Raw genomic sequence first — 24,517 nt, forward strand, 5'->3', positions numbered from 1 at the left:
AATCTTACCAAATTTTAGCTTCGTCTTGCAAAAAAAAATGCCTATTCTATTATAATATAAATCCTAAAATCTTAAAGTATGAACAACTCAATCCGCGCGTACTAACATTGAAAAAACATATTTTGTAGCCTGGCAAAATTACAGATCTCTGAAAGGCAAAATTGCCAGTTACGTGCGAAAGTGAAATTCACAAATAGACGTTTTATCTAATAGACTCGTAACATATAAAAAATACATTGCATGCACTGTATAATAAATAACCCTTAAGGTACGTCTACTAATGAAAAAATAATTTTTACAACCAAGAAATGAACTTTAATTATAACACCCTACAAGCGTTTTTCGCATGACAAAAGTGTAATTGCACTTTAAAGACCTGCAGCAGTTTTAAAAGAATTTTAAAAGACCGCCTAGCGGATTTCAAACCGAAAAAAAGTTACCACCCATCTTTTGATTTAACCAATTATGACGAAGGTTCCCCGGAGGCATTTAAAGAATTAACCAATCACAGAGACCAACTCAGTGGTAGGTTTAAAATTTATCTGATACCAAATTATTTTGTCAAATAATTTTGTTTATATTGGAAAAGAAAAAAAATTAAAAAGTGCAATCACTTTATATTCATTAAATAGAAACTATTAGGTTTACCTAATAACCTAGTTAATACTTAAAATATTAACTAGCTCAAGACATCGATTTATACTTAATAAATATGTCCATTAAATGGTTACGATGCGCTGAATAAAAAACACGCAGTTCCTTACGCTATATTATGCCATAGTGTGTGCCGCAAAAATTTTCTAACAAACACGCAAAAATACTTAATTCATTATATAAAATAAATAAAGCAATGTATAAAAACTCTCCTAAGGGTATAATGCACTGCACAAAACAATTACTCTTTAAAAAAAAAAAAAAAAAAAGTAAGTAAAATACCTCAAGTCCTTCTGACATAAATAAATTAACACCATAATATTTTCAGATCATCAACGGAATACTAAGCCAAACAGGTAACCTCAAACTTATATACTGCTTAATAATAATGCCAATTAACACGTCAAAAAAAGGGAAGGATTGTAAGAAAATGAATCTAACGGAAATCAGAAAGTGGGAAACTCCAAGAAATTGTCAAAAGCCAAAAGAAGACCAAGAAGCTCAACCCTTAAATTTTACAATTATGTCATATAATGTACTAGCTCAAGGGTATATCGAAACAATGCCGTATTTATACGGTAAATGTAACGAAGAAAATTTAAAATGGCCAGATAGGAAAAATAGACTTTTTAACCAGTTCAAAATCTCAAACGCAGATATTGTATGCTTACAGGAAGTGGAAGCTGACCATTATTGTAAAACCTACTTATCGTATTTTCAATCTCAGGGGTATGACGGAGTGTTTAAACAAAAAACCCAAGGAAAGATAGATGGGTGCGCCACTTTTTTTAAGAAATGTAAATTTAGCCTAAAAGAAAATCATTCCTTAGAAATGCTAAAAAATGGAATAGATCTACTTAATCGAGATAACATTGCACTTATTTCTATTCTCACCCCAATTAAAAACCCGGATAAACAGATATGCATTGTAAATACGCATTTGTTATACAACCGTAAAAGAGAAGATGTGCGTTTAGCCCAACTCCAAATACTTCTTGCAGAAATTAACCGCGTTACTTGTAAGAATACTAACTACTTTCCAGTTATTCTTTGTGGTGATTTGAATTTGACCCCTTCAAGCAAATTATACTCTTTTTTAAGCCAAGGAAGGCTTAAGTATGAACACCTAGATATAAAAGAACTAACAGACTGTGGTTCACAAAAAATTGGGAAAACCTTTCTCCCAAAGGAGCTATATATTTCTGATTCTTGTCAATACTTACAAGAACTAAAACAGAATAACTGCATTGAAGAAGAATTTTTTTCATCCGGTACATTAACGCATAAATTTGCCTTTAAAAGTGTTTATAATTCAGATAAATTCCCAAAAGTTCGTTTGAATTCGACTTGTCACGAATTAGTTGACTATATTTTCTACAGTAATATTGACGAAAAATTGAACAAACATGAAAAACAAGAATTAACACTATTAGAAAGGCTTTGTCTCCCAACATACAAGGACTGCTTAAAAATAGGACCATTACCTAATAGTCAAAATGGATCAGACCATTATTACCTCGAAGCAAGATTTCGTTGGAATTGCAAATAAAAATAATAATATACTTTGTTAAATACTTTTTAATAATAGACCCTATAGTAATAAATTAATTTAAATTCTAATTTAATATAATACTATTTCTAGATAAGCCACAACTTAATCCCACAATAACAGGTAAATGTAAATTATATACTGCTTAAATTAATAAAACTAACAAGATGCCTATAAGAAGAACAAGGAGTAACCCTAATCTCGAAAAAAATAAAACACCATATAACCTCATAGACCAAATAAAACCTAGTTCTCACGAACACTATTATAGTTTACCTGATTTATACAGGTTTAACTATAAATTAAACGAAGGAATTTGGAACAGTTTGATTATTAATGCAGTGAGAAATCTCAATTATGAATTTTTAAAAACACCAATCATATTTAAAAGCTATTTAATTAGGGATGTAATGAATGTAATATTAAATTGTCAATTTTCAGAAGAAGTAGTTAAGGAGGGTTATGAGTATATAAGAAAATTTTCATCAATAACATTTAAAACAATACTTGACAAAATTACCAAGAAGAATTACCCCCTGGTAGGAGAACTAATTATCGAACATCTAGATATTTTTTGTGATGTAAATGACTTCACAATTATCTGGCCTTTACATCTCGTATTAATATTAGTAGAAAAAGACTTAAAATCATCTATTAAATCAAACTTAATTCTCTCAATTTACAACAAATACGTCAATAATAATTTAGAAAATGAAATCTTAGAAGGATGTCCCGTTTTACATAGAGAAGATTACGATGCGCTAAAGAAACTAACGGTACATTTGTACAAAAGTAAGCAATACTTATGGTCAAAAATCTTTCCAAGAACAGACATCATCGTGTCCGAAACTATAGTAGAATGTGTCAATCCTTCTTTTGGTTATAAATTATTAAAATATAAAATAAATTGCAATACAACTAATCAAACAAGTCTAAAAGGACTATGTAGAAACAAAATACGGACAATTATGCAAAAATTTAACATTAACCATACATTAGAAAGTTTTAAAATACCAAAATGTCTTGTAGATTATCTTATGTATATTAATATAAAAAACAGCGACCATATACTAGAAATAAATTTTAGAACCATTGAATCTTTAAAATCGGAATTTGAAAAAATTGATAAAAAAGGACCTATCTTTAATATAAATAATAAATAATCTGTAAAATTTAAACTTTAATTTAAAGAGAGGAGAGTAACATAATTCCTTGGAGAAGAGAAAATTAACTTACTTTATACGGTTTGTGTAATATACTAACAATATTAACACCTAATATGGGTGGAGGTGGTAAAGGAAAAAATATTAAGATTACATAGCTCCAACAAAGTTTAACCCCCCCCCCCCCAAAAAAAAAAAAAAAAACGCTAATCACTGAAATAACTCTTCTAGAAATAATGAAGTTGATAACAATATTGATGACCCTGTACGTCCATTCCAACACACAAGATATCATAAAACATGGAGTGATTTTCAAGCATGAGAACTCACTTCTGACCAGTAACAACGCGTGGAAAATATTTATGAAACTAGACCCTAAGCCATTCGAAACTTTATTCCAACAAGTAATACGGCTAGAGAAGAACACCTATGACTTAAGGGAATCAATCTTTCAATTTCTAAAATCAGACAAGGGACTGCAAGCAAGTAAAAGCAACCACAAAAAAAAGAAAGATATACCTTCCAAGAAAGATATACCTTCCCTTACCTATCCATCTCCTACCTATCCCAAAGTCAAAATAAAGAAAGTAATTGATGATTTTGATGCAAAAATGGCCGAAATCGATAAAGCTATAGGACTTGGAAAAGCCATAGAAAATAGAAAAAAAAGATCAATTAGTGAAAACCAAAATTTAGATACCGATAAAGAGACTCAAAACATAATTAAACCAAATAAGACCCAACTTAAACAAAGCAAATTTTACGATGGACAATACTCATTATTAAACGAATTGCCCACAGTAGGGAATTTCTTCAAAGAACTATGGAATGGACCAAAACGAGCTACCAAATCTGAGAAAAAACCCGTACAAGGAGAAATAAATCTTTCAGAAATAAAGCCAACAGAAGTTGAAAACACACAACAAACCGCTGCAATTGAAACCCAAACAACAAACATTGTATCGGACCTTGTAACACGAACAAATAAAATACCAGAGATAATAAGAGGTATAGAAAATATTGAAGTAGGATTAAATTCCACTACTGGGACCAGCAAACCGAAGTACAAATTTAAATGTCAATATTTCTGTAGAATAATAAACGTTACAACAGAAGCTACCAAAATAAACACGACCTCCCATATTCCACGTATTACTTCTAATACCGAAGAAAACTTAAACGAAATAATGACAACTTCTAGAAGCACTTCAAGGAAATATGAAACGACGACCTTCAGGAACTACAATACTCAGAACGAAGAAACAACAACAGAAAATAAGTTTACTCCAACAACTATCGAAACTGATCTTACCCCAAAAATAGAAATGGAAGAAACGTTCCCCACATCAAACCCTCCATTTACTGACCCACAACCAATAGAATTAGACACTTCAATGTCAGAAATTACTACAGAAATTGCCCCTAGCATACTAGTACCAAGTAGAAATGATAAAATTTTAATAACAGTAAGGCAACCATATCGGTCAACTAGTTTAATTTGGACGTCAAGGAAAAAAGGCAGAATAGAAGTTAGATGGCAAATCCCTTTCGTCGACACCGATTATAGCAGAACAGAATGCATGGAAGGGGACAAAAAATGCCAAGATGAAAACCACTGGAGAAAATGTTGGACTATAGATGGTAAAAAAACTTGCGCACGACTAGCCATGGCTGACGAACCAGCGAAGACTGAATTAGAACCCCTCCCGGAATTAACCATGGAAAATGCTCATAAAATATCAACCCACCAGGCCTTCCTCATATTATATAGACAAAGATTGGAAGCGTTATTTGAACTATTCAAAACAGAAATACAAAAACTTAAACAAAGCACAACACGTATATTCGAAGTATTTTTCCGTAGGAGTAAATATAAAAGGTCAACAAGTTTAATCCCAATAGTAGGGGAGCTTGCATCTCGATTATTCGGTTTGTCAACCGAGGAAGATTTGAATATATTGAGAGATAATGTTAAAAGGCTCAATACAGCCATGAATACAACACTCCATGTACAAAAAATACAAGCAAGTATAGCCAACTATCAAAAAGACAAGATTGAGGCCATTTCCAAAAAAATCTCAAGAACGGTCAACACAATGAATTATTTGAAAAATGAAGTAGACAGAGTAATCTCCGATTCTAGCTTAACAATGGTATCACTCGACATTGTCATTATGTCTTTGTTGAACTTGGCTACTGATGTCAGTAAATTTGAATTCGCGTTATTTGAGTTAACAGGAGGAGCACTTTCTTACGACTTAGTAGATCCCTCGGACCTTAAGAACATTCTAAGTGAAATAAAAACTCACTTAACATTTGGTCTCCACTTACCAGTAGAACCAGAAGTAGCTAACCTGTTTTTATATTATACCAAACTAAAGGTGCATATCACCGAGATTAATGAACAACTGTTTGCTGTCGTAACAATCCCATTAATTAATCAACAGTCCATATTTGATTTATACAAAATATCTACTTTTCCAATTAATATTAAAGAGACCAATTCCTTCATGAGCATTACGCCTGAAGCAGAATATATGCTAATTGATCAAGACAGAAGGAAATATGCACTAGCCAATTCACAGGATTTAAAAGAATGCGTCTCTTTTAAAAACCTAGTCTGCCAACTAACGCTACCTATATATAATGTAAAAATCGAATCTTGCATATTAGATCTCTTCCTAAAGGAATCGCAACAGCAAAATATTCCCAACTCATGTGATGCTTTAGTAGGAAGCACAAAAAGAGAAATCTTCATCAATTTACGAAATGACTTATGGCTTTTCACAGTACCTAAAAAGACAGTAGGAACTCTATCATGCTATAACAATACAGAAAAAATTGACCCCAGTTATCGAACCGAAATACTACTACAGGACGTTGGAACAATAACAATAAAACAAGGTTGCCGACTCGTGACAAAGGAAACAACTGTACAAACACCTTTGATCACAACTAGCACAAATGTTGTGAGCCCAAAAATAATAAATTTCCAAGGAATAAATTTGTCTTATACGATACCAAACATGAACAACGAAGAATCAAAAATATCAATTTGGCCCAAAATAGAGAAAATTAAGGGAACTATGCAGCTAGCAAAAATAAAAGAGGCATTAGACCTACAAATACCGTTGTTCACGACAGAAGACCAAAGACTAAAGTACGTAGAAAGTCAATATGGATTATTCTCGCCAAATTCCTGGTACAATATAATAATAACCATATTTTTGGTATTTCTTATATCTCTAACAATAAGAGCGCTACTCACAGTAAATTATGGAAAGCTCTTAAGACGAAAAACGATAAAAAACGATGCGATTGATGCTCAGGAAATGCATCAACTGAACCCTACAGCCCCGGATGATATTTAAGCCATAATAAAGGGAGGTTATAACAATATGGGAAAATCGAGGTCTTTTCCCATATATTCATATATCCAGTCCCTACTTTAATAAATATTATTGGTGTATTACAGCTAAAAGGCTAAGATACGATTTAGTTGTATTTCTTTTTGGCGGAATTGCATCAGTAATATAAATATTTGGCAGAAAATTTTTATGTAAAATCTAGACCTCTGACAAGTTTAATCACTTGTCCCTTTTTAATATAAACAAGAGAATGGAGGTTGTCTCTTGTAATTTTCAATATTGTGTTCCTGAACTAAATATTCCTAACGCATGGCAATAGAAAGGCTATGACGCTAGAAATAGACGTTACTTTTCTACAAAGTCTTTCGTTGGGAGTATAAAGAATTAGAAATATACAAAAAAAAAACCTCCAAATTAATCATGTGCTTAATCAACGCCTTTAAACAGTGTTACTTGTTTTATCATATAATCATATGCCTATCATATAAATATCACAATAATTAATGTTAATCACAACCATCGCTTTTATAATTATATGCTATTGTGATTATTCTATTTAATAACCATATGATTCTGCCTGGAAATTTTTTCATTACAGAAATTGGCAATTGGCCGACATTACGTAATGGTCGAAAACTGGAAAACACCTATCATGATTCGTCAACCGCCAAAGAATGCCTGAAAACACCTGATTCAACCAGAAAGCTATCACCCACATGACACCTCAGATAACGCCATATACCATACTACAATCATTTTCATCTTCTGACGGGACACCGTAAGATAGAGAAGGCGTAACATCCAGCCAAAATACAACCACAGCATACCCGCGAAAGCACCATAGATGGTAACGAAATACAACATGAAGACCCGATATCAACAACATCAGACCCAAATGAAGATTTAAAACAGAACATTCTAATCTTATAAACTTTGGAATCAACCACAAAGTAAGGTTTTAAATAATACCTCAGTCAAATAACGCTTAAAATGCAGAAGGGAGCGGGAAAGGAATGGAAGAACCGTAGTACCAGGTGTACTTTTGTACTTAAACTCCTAGGGGATAGGTATTCCTAGTCCTGCACTTCCCATTTTGTAAAAGCGTAATAAAAAGACAGACTGTACGGTTGCTAAGTTTTCAAGAAACAAAAAATACTTAAGGGTGATAAATTGAAGAATAACATTATATTGGTTCAATCAGTGAATAGGGCGAGGACACGAGAATTGTGATCGGTGTGTAATATTCCAAAAATACTAAATAGTGAACAATTAAAAAGTACCAAGTAGTGAATAGTTGAAACTTAATAAAAGAGCAAGTGGAAATTCTTTTTATGTAATGTCGTATATTTTACACTTTATTGTAAGAATACCTGGGATCAATTGAAAACTAAATAAATACAAATTTTTTTTTTGAAACCAGGTATTCACGTATAAACCTTATTCATGTAAAGTGATGTATTAATATAATTCAAGTGTAAGGTGTAGGTTCAATACCAGGTGTAGGTATATACGTTTTCTTTAAATAATCATTTTTGTGGTGAAAGAATTAAAAAAAAAAGAATATTTTGACAATAAGAAACTGTATGAAAGATAAAATTTAAGGACAGGGAACGTTCAATCTACAGCGGGATAGGGGATATGTAACATATGGACCAGCAAACCCCCCCCCTTTCGGAACCCAAAACTAAGTCTCTTATTTCGTTCACTTTAGAAAGTTTCAAACAAAAGTTTTACAAAAGCAAAACAAAGTTTTACTTTTGGCACAAATTTCACGGCAAGCAATTTTGCTTACAATTTCGCAATTACAGCAAGTTTTAAAACTTCCAATTTTGGTAGTCAAAAATAATACCTTTTTTTAATGATAGTTTTACAGCAAGCAATTTTGCTTACAATTTCGCAATAAGTTTTATAGCTTCCAATTTTGGTAGTCGAAAACAATACCTTTTTTATGACAGTTTTACAACAGGCAATTTTGGTTACAATTTCGTAATTACAGCTACCAATTTTGATAGTCGAAAATGATACAAAATGATACTTTTGTTGACAACCAAAACTGGATTTATGTCGTATAATCAAAATAAAAGTTGTGTTACAATATTTCTGAGGTCAATCTACCCAGTGCTTAATTTAGAAATCCGGGTTGATGCGGGATATATAAGATGAACCAAAAGTTAGAAGAGGCAGAGAGCTATTGTGATTAGTCTTTGATGTACATCATATTGCTATCTTTCGTTGAAGTCATTTTACCTGAAGTTGTATATGAAGTAAGAAAATAAAATTATTGTCAATAATTGTGTTTGTCTTTGAGTCAAGGTACAGGTACAGTTCCTATTGTCTACTGGTTCGTTCCCAAGGGAATCTGCCCATCTCGGCAAATCTAAACATCATGATAATGAATTCGTCTCCAAGATTATAGAGACTGGTCAATAGAACCCTCCCAATCTATATCCATGAACTATAAAGCTCCCATACCACAAGCAACTCAAACTTTATAAGCAATCAGTAAACTAGATCGGAAAACGAAGTAACTTTATAAGAAACCCCCCCCCCCGTAACAGAGCTTTATATAGTTTCAGAAAAATTGTGAAGGATTAAATGCTCATGGTTCTTTTCAGGAGTCCTAGATTTGCGTTTGCTTTCAAAACCACTTGGTCAGTGTGTTCATGGGATTTTAAACTGTCATCCAACTGGACTCCTAGGTCTCTGCCACTACTAAAAGTAGGAAGCAAGACTATCAATGACGTTTTGCTTGTGTACTGGTACTGCAGATTACCATGACCAAAATGAAGAGTTATGCACTTTGAGATGTCAAAGGACAGAAGCCATTTATCTGCCCATGATTGAATTTGGTTAAGATTGGCTTGTAGGCTACTGTTGTCTGCAGTACCAAATGGCTTGGAGTTGTCAGCATAAAGAGTCTAGGGGTTTTTTGTTTCAGCTACCAGGTCATTGATGTAGATGAGGAATAAGGTTGGTCCAAGGACAGCTCCTTGAGGGACATCACTCAGAACTTGGCAAGGAGTTGAATAGACCTTCTCTGTCTGTGGTAAAGAGACAAACCTTTGCATTCTGTCACCAAGGAAGTCCATTAGCCAGTCAGCTAGCTCTTTGTTGATGCCAACAGCTGTAAGTTTTGAATTCAAACAACTGTGAGGGACTTTGTTGAAGCCTTTGGCAATGTTTAGCAGAATTAGGTTGACAGGAAATCCTCTGCCAAGAACCTGAGTAATTAGCTTATAATTTTTTAGTAGGTTGGTTTCAAATGACTTCCTAGGAAGAAAACCATGGTGTTTCTCTAAGATAATGTCGTTGGAAACAAGATACTTCAGAAGTGCATTGTTGACAACTCTCTTTAAAACCTTAGCAACAGCAATGTCAGGCTTATAGGTCTGTAGTTTTCTGCTTTAGATTTGTTCCCCTTTCTGAGTATGGGTGTAATACAAACAGTCTTCCATTGCGAGGGAACAACTCTGCTGTTGGGAGAAAACTGAAACAGATGGCACAAAGCAGGGAGACCTTGGAGGCTGTTTCCTTGAGCAATCTTGGGTGGATTCCATTTGGACTAGCTGCTTTGCTGGTATCAAGGTTTTTTAGCCTCTTTTCCACCATAGGTACAGTAATAACACCCATGCTCATGGGAGAAGGTATTTTGTATTTAGGAAGGGGTAGAGGCTCACTATCTGTTTCTGCTGTGAAGATGGAAGTAAAGCGGTTGTTTAGTAAGGTTGTTAGTTTCTGGCTGTCAGTCAATCACTTCTATTCCATCATTAATAGTGAGGTGTTTAACATAGCGCCTTGCATGGTCTTTGCTGGACAATCAATTTCAAAACTTATTTGGGTTACTTTTGCACTCATTGGCAAGCCCAAGGTCGAAATTATGGTACTGTTGTTTTGTTAAATTTTGTAGTCTGTTCCAAGCTTGAACATACCTTTCATAGTGACCAGGTTTGTCCCTTTTCTTCCAGTGGTGCAGTTTCTGATTTCTTTGTCTTTTAAGACAGCAATATCTTTGGTATGGGAACCAGTTTTTCTGTTGTGTTTCTACTCTGAATCTTGGTGATAGCTGCCTGGAATTTCTGCACTGGTCATTGACATTGTCCTGATGTAGCTCATCCCAGTTGATGAGTCTTAGCTCCCTTTTGATTGTCTTGTTCTTTGTATAAACCTGTTTTTTGCATTTACTTTTCACTGGGCATCTATAGGTGGTTATTTCTATGGGAAGATGGTTGCTTTTTCTGACTGGTGGGAGACAGTTTACCTTGTGAATTGTATCATTTCGTTTACAAACATCAGATCAAATACTGTGGATTGTTGGGATGGGCAAAACCAAGTGGGTTGGTCAATTAGTTGGTAGGCAGGAAGGTTGTGTAAAATCTGAATGAATGGTCTGGCTTTAATGGGGCTATTGGTTGTCGAATAGTAAGGGTACCCATCCTCTCAGATCAGCTCAGGGAAATTAAAGTCACCTTCAATAATAAAATCGTCTGTAAAGTTTTCAATAGCTGGATGGAGCATTAATGAAAGTGTTCTTAGTCTCAATGGCTGAGAGTGAAAACAGGCTTCAATAGGTACAACCAACTCTAAGAGAGCATTGGTGTTGGTCTTTACAGTAAAGTCAAACCATAGAGATTCAGCAGGGGCTGAATTTGTCTCACTGCTCAGCCCATATACTTCATGTGTATTTTTGATCAGAGCCAGAACACTGCTTTTGCATCCTGTACAAGAAAGGTTAGAAACAAATTGGTAACCAGGCATATTAATATGATAATCTTCTAGCCTTGTTCTTGGATTTATAGGACACACTTCTGTTAATAAAATTAGGTCATAGTCCTTTTGGTACGACAGGCTCTTAAGACAGGCTCCTGAAATTTGATTGTTTGTTGGTCACCATTAGATAGGAAAATTGAAAAGTCTGGACTTAAATGTTGACTCCTCTTTGTACCTGGTAGCAGCTGATTCTCTTCGATCAGATCAAAGGGGGTTGAATCACACTGAGATTTTTTAGACATGTTACTAGGACTGGTGTTTGTGAATGTCAAGGATGTATCCATTGCAGTTGGGGATAACTCGTCATCACTTGAGATCACACAAGAACTATGCACTAGGTCTTGGACACTTTCACTTAGTCCTATACTATGCTCAGTGTATGCAGACACTTTATTTATAACACTATATACATGTCCCCCATTATGCAGGTTTAGTGCTGCAAGGGCACCAACTGGAATTGGGGTGCTTCCCTATGGCTTGGTTCTTTTTTGACACAATATGAAAGCCATGAATGGCTAGATTTATCTCCCCTGCATCAGTTCTGGCTTTAAGCTCTTCTTTAAGTGTGTTCTGGCTGGCACAGTCTTCCCTTGACGCATTGTTTCTAAATTGTATTTCACCTTTCTTCTCAAAAGATTTCTGCAGAATTTGCTTCTTCAATGCAAAGGAACTAACTGTGAATATGACTGGTAGTGGGTGGCTACCTGATGGCTGCACCATGGATCCCTCTGTGGTGTGAGGCAGGAGTCTTTGTATATTTGTTATTGAGTCACATTTTATACCAAAATCTCTAATTTTTTGTCTTGAGTTCAGCTGCAGAGAAGAAACTTTAATTTGCACAAATTGTCAAGCGTCATCAGTGCTACACCTACTTGCCAGAGATGATTCAACCACATTAACTTGCTCATGGATGGTTGTTTGCTCAGTTCTCAGACTTTCCTATGCAATGTACTGGTTCATACTTTGTACTAGCGTTATTAGTACATTGTGCATAATAGATTTGATTTCAGCAGCTGAAGCACCATGATGTGAAGCACTCTGGGGACTTGCTTTGCAAACTGGACACACCCACCTGAGAAAGATTTTCTCCACTATTTTATTCACTAGGTCATATTCAGAGTCAGTTAGTTCTGGGCAAGCTGGACAAACCAAATTTTCACAGTCATCACAGTTTAGTGTTGATGAACTGTCAGCTAAGTTTGCACTGCACGTTACATAAGGCTTTGCTGTGGATGTTTTTGTTTTGGTGGCATTGCCTTTTCTATTCACACTAAAAGTATGTTTCCATTCACTGTTACTTATTCTATGGTCCGATTTAGATACTTTCAAATTCAGTGGGTAGTGCCACAAAAAGCACTGTCACTTAGTCTGTGGTCCAGATTAGGGATTTTCTAATTCAGTGGGTAGCACCACAAGCAGAAAAGAGCAACACAGGCCAGACAAGGCTGACAACTATACTGCGACTATTCCTATAAAAAAGAGGCCAATGCTGGTTAACAATACTTTCAGGGAAAAATCTGATTTTTTTCCCTTTACTGTGACTATATGGGAATGTTATATTTGGTCACTCATTCCTTGGAAAATTATTAATTTATGCCTATAACTCATAACACTATTCATTAACATCCTCAACTGATGTCTATCAATAGTCTATCAGCAACAATAAAATCCAGAATTGTAGCATTAGTAATCATAACAATGGTGGTAACATGCACATAATGCCTTTTAATTAGTTCAATTTTTCTGCTCAGATGCCCTCAAAGTTTCAACTTAACACTACAAGCTGTTTCTAAGATTTTGCTTATATTCCATTTTGAGGACCTTCATGCATATAGTGTTTTAATTTAGTTGAAGCTCCCCAAAACATTTTCCAAAGGTTTCACCGTAACACAATTAGTTTCATTAGTTGCTGTTATTGTGGCAGTAGTAGTGGTAGTAAACACAGTGCTTTTTGTTTAGTACAGATGTAACATATAGGCCGGCACCCCCCTCTCGATAAAATTCATACCCCCTTAGAAATTCTTAAATTCAGGACTAAATTTCTCATTTCATACCCCTATGGTAAATTTCAAATTAGAAAAAGATTTAAAGTTAAGTCTTATAGAATCTGGAATTTAGCAGTTATTTAATACTTTATGGGCTACGTGCCTTTAAACACAAGTCAACCAAAGAGTAGAAATGTTTCTCTTTGAATCAACCAATCAAAATCAAGTCTACTAAGGATTCATATGAACCTTTAAACTCAAAGAGAAACTACTTCTTTTTTTGTCTCATGGGAGTGGAACCTTGTTGCTTCACGATTCGGAATACCAGTCGTATTGCGACATTTGCAGTAGAGGTCAACTACATAGGTCGTCCCCCAAGTTCTTGTTTAGAAATCGAGTCTCGACTTATATTAGCGCGACACAGGCAGCTAGGAGTTCAGTTTTATATGAGTCAAGTTCCAGTGTTCATGTGCATCCTTTCATGCTATAAATTATTGGAGTTGTTTTATCCAAAGTTGTATGCTGTAAGTAAATAAAACTTATTATCTTTAATCATCTTTTGTCTGTGTACTAGGGCATCAGGTATAGTTCCTCTAGTCTTCAGGTACGGTCCCGAGGGAATCTATACTATTTAGGGGACCTTGAACATCACTGAGATGATTCTGTCTCCCAGGTTTCTCGGGATTATCTACAGAGCCTTTTTATTCTGTTAGCAATTTAGCTCCCAAGTAGGCCTACCACTAGCAACAATTCTCCCATAAGCAGACTTCCCAAAAAACTCATTAATTTAAGCAACCCCCCCCCGTAACATTTTGCGCGGTCAGAAAAAGAAGACAGTAAAAGGAACTGAAAATACCTAACACAATGAATGCCTACTAACATAGACAATTACGATTATTTATAAATTATTTTTTGATGTTTAAGTGCATTGCAATAATATTTCTATTTTTGCATTTTTTTTATATATAGGTATACCCTATACAAAAATAATCAAAATCTTTAAGAATCAAAATGAAACAGTAATAAAATTAAAAACCATTAGATATTATTTTATACCGCATACTTAAAAAAAGACTACAATAAATATGGCCCAGGAACAAGATGAAATATTAAAAGTGCGACAAAATTATTGCAACTTCGGTAGAAATTGCAAAATCATTTCCAGAATATGAAGGAGATACGGACGTTGATCAATTCAACATCCATTTGGGACAATTCGTAGAAATGAAAAAAATTGACTTAAAAGTATTAAAATGCATGCTACTCTTAAGACTAAAAGGACAGGCGCTAACGTTTTAAAACAAATTGAAAATACGATAGGCACAGAAGCAACCTCAACAATTAACTGAACAGAATTATTGCAACAGGCCTTCCAGAAAAGATTTATTGACACAAGTTCATTGAATAAAGTGAAACATCGCCGAGTTACATTCGAACAGTCCCATAACGTTCGAGAGTACTTACATAAAATTAGAATCGCAACAGCAGCGCGATACGGTCCAAGAGAAGGGGAATTATATGAAAAAATAATACTTAATGCATTGAAAAGGGGGCTCAACTCAAAATTATATCGCCTACTAATAGCTAAAAATATTGATAACCTAGAACTAGCAGTTCAGGAAAAAGAAAGAGCTGTAGAAATTGACTCAATTGTCCAAAAGCATCGAAAACTATCAATAAACGCCGTAGAAAACAAGACCCCTATAAAATCAAGAGATTCATCTCCGGGATTTACTTCATCAAGTACAAATAGTAGAGGAGGATGTTTACAAAACTGCGTTTTCTACAACAGAATGTGGCTCTTATGAATATTTAAAAGTACGGTTTGGACTAAAATCTAGTTCAAGTGCATTGTTTAGACCCCTGCTTCATTTATTAAGAGGTCTAAATAACATAATTCATTTTGTTGACGACGTCATAGCAATGGACAAAGACACAGAAGACCATTTAGTAACCCTAGCAAAAGTATTTGAGAAATTCAGAGAAGGTAATTTAAAATCTAGACCAGAAAAAGTAAATGCTTTTCAAACAAAACTAAAATTTTTAGGAGTAGTTTTAACACAAGGACAAATTTCGCCAGACCCTGAAAAGATAAAATCCGTTGATAATATAACCCCCCCCCCCCAAACTATTAAACAATTACGAGGAATCTTAGGTTTAATGAGTTATTTTCGAAAATTTATCTGGAATGACGCACAGGTAGCGAAACCTCTAACGGACCTCACTAGAGGGAACCCACAAAAAATTACTTGGTCTAAAATAGCTCAGGATTCATTAGATCATTTAAAAAAGGCTTTAACCTCTTAACCTATTCTATCACTACCCGATTTCTAAACAGAACAATTCGTTGTTACAACGGATGCCTAAACCAAGGGAATTGGGGCGATTCTATCCCAAATAATAAATGGGGAAGAAAGAGTAATAGCGTACGCTTCTCGTACCCTCACACCCGGAGAAAGTAATTATTCTGCTACACAGCTTGAATTATTATCGATTATCCACCATTTGGACAAATTCAGACACTATTTGGTTGGCAGAAAACTTAAACTGCGTTCGGATCAAAAACCTCTGCAATACTTGCAAACTTTCAAAAAGCCAACGGGTGTACTCGCAAGGTGGATACTAAAAATCCAAGATTTGGATTATGAATTTGAACATGTTAAGGGAAAACAAAACGCCCATTGCGATTATCTTATTAGGTTTCCAGATATTACTCCCGCTGAAGATGAAAGCGAAGAAGTAAACACAATAAAAGCAAAATATGCTCCAAAGAATAAAAGTTTAAAAATAAAAACCAATAATTCGGTTGAGGAAGAATATAAAGACAGACCGCTTTCCTTAAATAATATAAAAACATATCAAAAGAAAGACAATACTTCCGCTGCTCTAATAAAATATTTCTTATATAATAAAGAGCTACCTGACAAAATGAAATCTTTCAAAAAAGAAATTGATAATTATTATTATGATTTTAATGAAAAATATTCTGTAGAATAATGACCGATAATAATAACAGAAATCAAATTTCCGTTGTACCAGTTTAACCCCAAATTTTAGAAAAACCCGCTTTTGAATTTTTTTATTCTGATGTGGGAGGTCACTTGGGATTAGATAAGACTTTCCATGGATTAAAATAATACTTTTTCGTCACTTCTGCCTTAACAAAGTTGAAGAATTATGTCAATACTTGTGAAACATGTAATTTAAGAAAGAATCCCCAAATCTACCCTAATCCTCCTACAGCCAGGTTTCCATTTGATATAGTTTCTTTTGATTTATATGGTACTAGCGGAGGATTACCCATATCTAACATAGGACACACCTGCGTATTTTCAGTAAATCGATCATTCTTCTGGTTTCACTTTTGCTAAACCTTTGAAAAACCAAAGTGCTTATACTGCCTCAAAAGCCCTTGCTAAAATATTCCTTAATTTCGGTATTCCTAATACATTATTAAGTAACGATGGTCCTAATTTTGTATCAAAAGTGACCAAGGATTTAATGTCTTTTCTTCAAATAAATAAATTGGTAACGACACCCTATCACCCCCAGGCCAATGGAAATATCGAGAACAGACACAAGCTATTCTCTAATATTTTAAGAATTTATACAATGGAAAATGGGAGGGATTGGCACGAAACCGTACCTTATTTAACAAATGTGATCAATACAGCTTACTCCCCAGTTATATGAGATAACCCGTTTTATATATTATTCGGACGAGATTTTCAAATCCCCCGTATAATGAAATTATAGAATCAAGGCAATACTATAATGACTCTGAAGATTATAAGCAAGAATTTATTAATAGAATGAGAAAAACATTTAATGCACCGCCTAAAAATGCGCCATATTGCGCTATGCTATGTCCCGTAAAAGGGAAAACTTAACTAAAACTAAAATGCGCCGATACGCGCTGCGCTATGTTTTGCATAAGACTATAATAGATGCGCTGCATTAAAAAGAAAAAAAAAAGATTTTTTAATAAATTTGTGTTTACCAAACTACACTATTCGCTGAATAATTGTGCATATAGTAATAAAGTAATTTCATTTCCTTTTAACCTAAACAAATTAATACCATTATGTTTCTCAATAATCTTCGACGGAGTAGATATTACCCCGTGATAGCAGACCTCATTAGCGAAAGTATTATTGAAGGAGACATGACTTGTAATTAGAAGTTAAACCGACGTGCAAATTTTTATGTGCCATAATTTAGCATAATTTATATGCTATTTCAAAAAATACATTTTTATCATTTAAAAATAAATAGCCGAAAGAACTTAATTCATGGTCAAGTAAATATTTCCCTCAATATTGTTAAATCAACACCAGTTTCCTGAGTCCCTAAAACAAAATTCTCCTTAAGTTTATAGGCCAAAATTGTTCATAGGAATCCAATTAATTATGGAATTTTTTTTCTTCAAAAAAATTCATTGATATAAAAACCATCCCCTTGGTATTAATGTTAATCCCTAAACCGACTCATTCTTAAAAAAGAAATTTAAACATAAATGCTATTATTTTTAAACTGTAAGCTATATATGCTTATTTATCTATATAAAATTTTTCTTCGCTTACAGAATTTTAGAAGCCAGGGTAGTTTAAATAGCTCTTTGTCTAAAACTTGGCATGGAAAGTGTAATTCATAACAAATATTTTTTTTAAAGCAAAAAGAAAAAAAAAGAAAAATTTCGAAATTTTTTATCTAATGCTTTAACTTTTCTTAAAAGATTATGATACAATCTCTTCTTAATTATGAGACAATATAAGCTTATATATACAAAGAGACTAATAACCTACGACTTATCATTTAAATTAGGCTAAAATTCGACTAAATTTAAATTATAGGTCAAAAGTTTTTTTTAGTTTTTTTTTATATTTTTTTTTTACCAATTAGGCTACTTAATTTTGAGCTGGAAGGAGTTCAAGCACAAAAGAACGCTAACTTGTCGGAAGTCAAACCCTTATACCTCAATATGACACCCTTAGCCAATTTGTGCCAATTTTGGCTTAGCTATAATTATTTCCCAAAGTGCATACCAAGAAAGCTGTGATCTTTGAGATATAGTTACTAGGCCTTATAATCTTATTATTTAATAACAATCCCTCTTCTTAAGCTCCAGACTATATTAACCAATCTATAACTGGATTTTAACCAAATTCAAATTTGAACCATAAATCAAAAATCTGATAATAAAATAGGTCAACCGTTCTATTACACTACATAATCAGTAATACAAGCCTTAGGCCATTACAAACAAATAAACTATTTCATAATTTTATAGATATGTGGTGTTAGAGGAATTTCCTCTTAATGTACAATATTTTAGTTAGTTTTCTTTCTTAATTGTTTAAAATGATGAATAAATTTAATGGCGATTCTCTCAGGATGCAAGTGCTATGATTTTTCTTCAATATCCAGGTATTTTTTATAAACAATACAATAACTTTAACGTAAATGTTGCAAATGTCTATCCATCTTCCCCTAAGCTCTCTTTTAGTAAAGCGTAATGAACACATAATAGGTCTTGAGTTAACCCCATCCTGGGCCTAAAACAAAAAATTTCAAGAAAGTCACCAATAAATCATTAGTAAACTCAAGTTGGTTCTTTAATTTGGTGACACTATACATATTAAAATACCTAGTACTACACCCTTAAAGTATTATTGTTTTATTTTATAAAACACGCACACGTGATTAGTCATCTGACAAAAAAAATTATGAAACTCCACATTTTTGTAGATAGGAGCTTGAAACTTTTGCTTTAAGGTTCTCTGATACGCCGAATGCCATGATGTGATTTTCGTTAAGATTCTATGACTTTTAGGGAATGTTTTCCCCTATTTTCCAAAATGAGCCACATTTGCTCAGACTAGTAACTTTTGATGACAAAGACTAAATTTAATGAAACTCATATATTTAGAATTAGCATGAAAATTCAATTCTTTTAATGTATCTTTTAGCTTCAAAATTCTGTTTTTTAGAGTTTCGTTACTATTGAACCGGGTCACTCATTATTACAGTTCATTACCGCGAACTGTTTGTTTTTTGATTGATTTTATGAAAAAATGATCACTTCCGTTATCAGCTCTAATTGATATTTGTTTGTTGATATTTTTAAATTAACTATTTTTACATTATTTGTTGGTAATTAAACTATAAGGTTATTAGCCCTTTAGATTAATCTATGCTCAGTAACGCAAATACTATTTAATCAATCTCATTTTCACGCAATTCATTTTTTTTTCTACCATATTTATTCAAAAAATAATTTATTAAACATTATTTACAGATAAGAAATGATGATCTTAACATTTTTTATGACCATGTGTATAAGTGCCCATACACAAGATGTTGTAAAACATGGGATAAAATTCAAATACGAAAATTCACTTATAACTAGTAACAACGCTTGGAAAATATTTATGAAGCTAGACCCTCAACCATTTGAAACGTTGTTCCAACAAGTTATAAGACTGGAAAAACTACATATGACCTGAAAGAATCAATTTTTCAATTCTTAAGATCAGACAAGGGACTACAAACAAGCAAAAGCAACCCAAAAGAAAAAAATATATACCGTCCCCTACCTATCCCAAAATCAAAACAAAGAAAATAGTTTCTGATTTCGATGCAAAAATGGCGGAAATCGATAAAGCTTTAGGACTTGGAAAAGCCATTGAAAAGAGAAAAAAAGATCAGTTCATGAAAACAACAACCCAGATACGAATAAAGAGACCCAAAATGTACTTAAACCAATTAAGACCCAACTTAGACAAAGAAAATTTTATGATGGACAATATGCATTGTCAAACGAATTGCCCACAGTGTGGAATTTCTTCAAAGAACTATGGAATAGACCAAAATCAGCTGACACGGCTGAGAAGAAACCAATACAAGAAAAGATGAATCTCTCTTAGATAAAGCCAACCGAAGTTGAAACGAAAGATGTAACAGAAATTTCCCCAAACACACAAGAAACCGCTCAAATTGAAGCCCAAACAACAAAGATTGTATCTGACCTTGTAACACGAACAAATAAAATACCAGAAACAATAAAGGGTACAGAAAACATTGAAGTAGCATCAAATTCCACTCATGATACCAGCAAACTGAATTACAAGTTTAAATGCCAATGCTTCTGTAGAATAATAAACGTTACAACGGAAGCTACCAAAATCAACACGACCTCCCATATTCCACATCTTACTACCAATACCGAAGAAAGCACATACAAATTAACGGAAACCTCAAAAAGCACCTCAAAGTAATATGAAACGACTACCTTCTGGAAATACAATGCTCAGAACGAGGAAACTATATCAGAAACTGAATTCACCCCAACAACAATCGAAACTGAATATACCCCAATTACAGAAGTGGAAGAAGCATTCCCCACGACTACTGACCCACAGCCGATTGAGTTAGACACCTTAATGTCAGAAATTACTACAGAAACTATCCCTAGTGTATTAATACCAAATAACAACGATGACATTTTAATAACAGTAAGGCAACCATTCGGATCCACTAGCTGGATATGGACTTCTACGAAGAAAGGAAGAATACAAGTCAGATGGGAAATCCCTTTTATCGACACCGACTATGGTAGAACACAATGTATGGATGGAGACAAAAATGGCAAGATGAAAATCAATGGAGAGAATGTTGGACTACAGACGGTAAAAGAATTTGCGCACGACTGTTCATGGCTGACAAGCCAGCAAAGAATGAACTAGAACCTCTCCCGGAATTAACCATGGAAAATGCTCATAAAATATCAACTCATCAGGCATTCCTCAAATTACATAGACAAAGGTTGGAAGCGTTATTTGAACTATTCAATACAGAAACACAAAAACTTAAACAAAGACCAACGCTTATATTTGAAGTATTTTGCCGAAGGAGTAAATATAAAAGATCAACAAGTTTAATCCCAATAGTAGGGGAGCTTGCTTCTCGTCTATTCGGTTTGTCCACCGAAGAATATTTAAATATATTAAGAGATAATGTTAAAAGGCTCGACACTGCCATGAATACAACACTACATGTACAAAAAATACAAGCAAGTATCGCCAACTATCACAAAGATAAAATTGAGGCCATATCCAAAAGAATCTCAAGAACAGTCAACACAAAAATCTATTAAAAAATGAAGTAGATAGAGTAATCTCTGATTCCAGCCTAACAATGGTGTCACTCGACATCGTTATTATATCTTTGTTGAACTTAGCTACTGATGTCAGTAAATTTGAATTCGCATTATTTGAATTAACACTTCGTCGTTGCCAAAAAATTATAACCGGTTAAAAAAGTTAGAAAATTCTTTTTTGGATTTAGAGAAAATTTTTGATGAAAAAATAAGTAATGAAGATGATTTGCCGTTATTTAGTGAAAGTAATTATCCTAGAAGTAAATATATTGATTTAATAGATTTAACCAAGCGGCACTCTGAATCTCAGTTCTCTGTGCTTCAACTTAACTGTCAAGGATTATGTTCGTCGTTTATGGAAATAACTTCAATGTGCCACCAACTGCAACCCAACATAATTGGATTATGTGAGACATTCCTTACAGGACAAACGGATAGCCTCCTAGATATCCCAAGCTATAAGTCAAATTTTCTACAGAAAAGAGGCTTGCAGAGGAGGATTGGCTATTTATGCGAGGAATGAGTATGCTGTGCATATTAACAATCAACTGAGCCGGAATGTTGAAGGCATTTTTGAATCACTTTTCCTTAAGCTATGTGGGCCTTCTAAGAAAAAGATATTGATTGGAGAAATATATCGCTCACCCTCTGGTTCTGTTTCTGCTTTTATGGATATACTAACTCAGATTTTACAGCTGATAGGAAACCAGAACCAAGATGTGGTCATCACGGGGGATTTTAACATTAATCTAGCCTTTCCTCTAAGAAATAGCTCAGTGGATCTTCTCACTATTATGTCTAATCTTTACCCTTCAATAACAATTCCAAACAGAGTAACAGAAAGTACACACTCACTGATTGACAACATTTTTTCTACATTATGTCCGGCGAAGTTATCAGTCATCACCAGCGACACATCTGATCATTTTCCTATACACACTGTCTTCAACACGGCGAGTATGCCAACTCCACTCGTAAGAACTAACCAGGGTCTACAAGTAATTAATCTTAAAGAGAAGAATCTTAAACTGTCAAACAATGAGTTAAAAAAGTTTCTTGGGACAGTGTCCTAGCAAATGAAGATGTGAACGAAGTTTTTGAAATTTTCCACGGTGCGTTTGTAGCTGCATATAAAGCATGCTGTTTTAAAGAGAAACCGAGAAACCGTGGAAGAAAAAATACCACAATATGTCCACGGGTTACCGAAAGCTTACTCATATGCATGAATAAGAAAAATAAGTTATGGGCAAATTACAGAAACCACCCAAACCGAGAAAACCTAGAGAGATATGAGACGTATAAGAAATGCCTTCATTCAGTTCTGGGGAAAGGAAAAAGAATTTATGTGAATAATAAAATATCTGAAAGTGGGAAGGATGGATGAAAAGTCTGGAAGGTCATTAATTCGGTTTTGCAACCAAGTGATAAGAAAGCAGAATTGCCTTCCAGACTTTTTGTCAACGGGAAGGCTGTTACGGAACCCACTCAGGTTGTAAATGAACTCAGTACATTCTTTGCAAGGATAGGAGGAATTACATCTAATTCTGCGAAAAGTCCCCACAAACCCTACAAGCATTACCTTGGCTCAGCATGCACCAAATCAATGGCTATAATTCCTGTGACATCAACTGAAGTAGAGCTAATTGTGAAGACCTTGAAAGTCACATCAGCGTCTGGATTTGACCGGATACACACGAAAACCCTGAAAGCAGTCCTCCCTTCTATCCTAGAGCCATTAACTTATTTGATAAACCTGTCTCTAAGAAGTGGTGTTTTTCCTTCGATATTAAAAAAAGCAAGAATAATCCCTCTGCATAAAGGTGGCTCTCAAGACGATCCATCAAACTTCCGACCCATATCCATATTATCTGTTTTTTCAAAAGTTTTTGAAAGACCCTTACAAAGACTACTTCACCAGTTTCTCGAAAAAAAAGGATTTTTTAATAGTCGTCAGTTTGGCTTCAGACCTGGTCATTCAACAGAAGATGCTCTGGCATCTTTAAGCTTATTCATCAACAGAGAACTTGACTCAGGTCTTCTGCCAGCTGCTATATTGATTGACATCACGAAAGCATTTGACAGCATGGATCATACAATCTTACCGGGAAAGCTACAACATATTGGAGTGAGAGGGATAGCCCTTCAATGGTTTGAATCTTACCTTCAAAATAGGTGCATCTACATTGGTTACGACCCAAGAAACGACACTACTGTGAAATTTGGTGTGCCCCAAGGATCAATCCTCGGTCCTCTTTTGTTTTTAATCCATGTAAATGACCTAACTCGTATCCTTAATCCGAATCATGACGACCAAAAATGCTGTAACCTATGCTTTGCTCAAACATCTGAGGACATTACTAACGAGCAAGATGAACTTATAGCATTCGCTGACGACACTACAATTACCTGCTGCGGACTTGATATGCCTTCACTCCAGCGGAAGCTTGAAAACATCATAGAAGAGACCTATCTGTGGATGGATGCCAACAAACTTGTCATCAATGTAGAAAAATCTTGCATCCTACTATTTTCTAGGGTAGGAACCCTTCACCCAGAAATAACAGGAATTGTGACGTCTCGTGGAAAGGTTCAACAACCAGTAAATAGATGTGCAAAATATTTAGGAGTAATAGTAGATGAAAACCTTTCTTTCCTTCCTCACATCCATGCTATAGAATTAAGGCTTTCATGGAATCTGGGTATCATGAAGAAACTGAAGCAAACATTCCCATTTAAAACCCTTACCCTTCTCTACAATGCACTCATTAGACCCCACTTACAATATTGCGCAATGGTATGGCAATCAACATTCCAATCCCATCTGAAAAAACTGGATTCCATCCACAAGAATGCTTTGAAGATCATCAAACACA

At 34.3% G+C, this 24,517-nt stretch overlaps 1 protein-coding gene across 1 annotated transcript; it reads left to right on the forward strand.

Moving 5' to 3' along the window:
• Positions 1-1,084: 1,084 nt before the first annotated feature.
• LOC136035749 (protein angel homolog 2-like) lies at positions 1,085-2,203 on the forward strand. Its single transcript, XM_065717719.1, has one exon. It carries the CDS (start codon positions 1,085-1,087, stop codon positions 2,201-2,203), a length of 1,119 nt encoding a protein of 372 aa, XP_065573791.1.
• The last annotated feature ends 22,314 nt before the right edge of the window (positions 2,204-24,517 follow it).

This window comes from Artemia franciscana, chromosome 14 (assembly GCF_032884065.1).
Source record: "Artemia franciscana chromosome 14, ASM3288406v1, whole genome shotgun sequence".
NCBI classification, from domain to species: Eukaryota; Metazoa; Arthropoda; class Branchiopoda; order Anostraca; family Artemiidae; genus Artemia; species Artemia franciscana.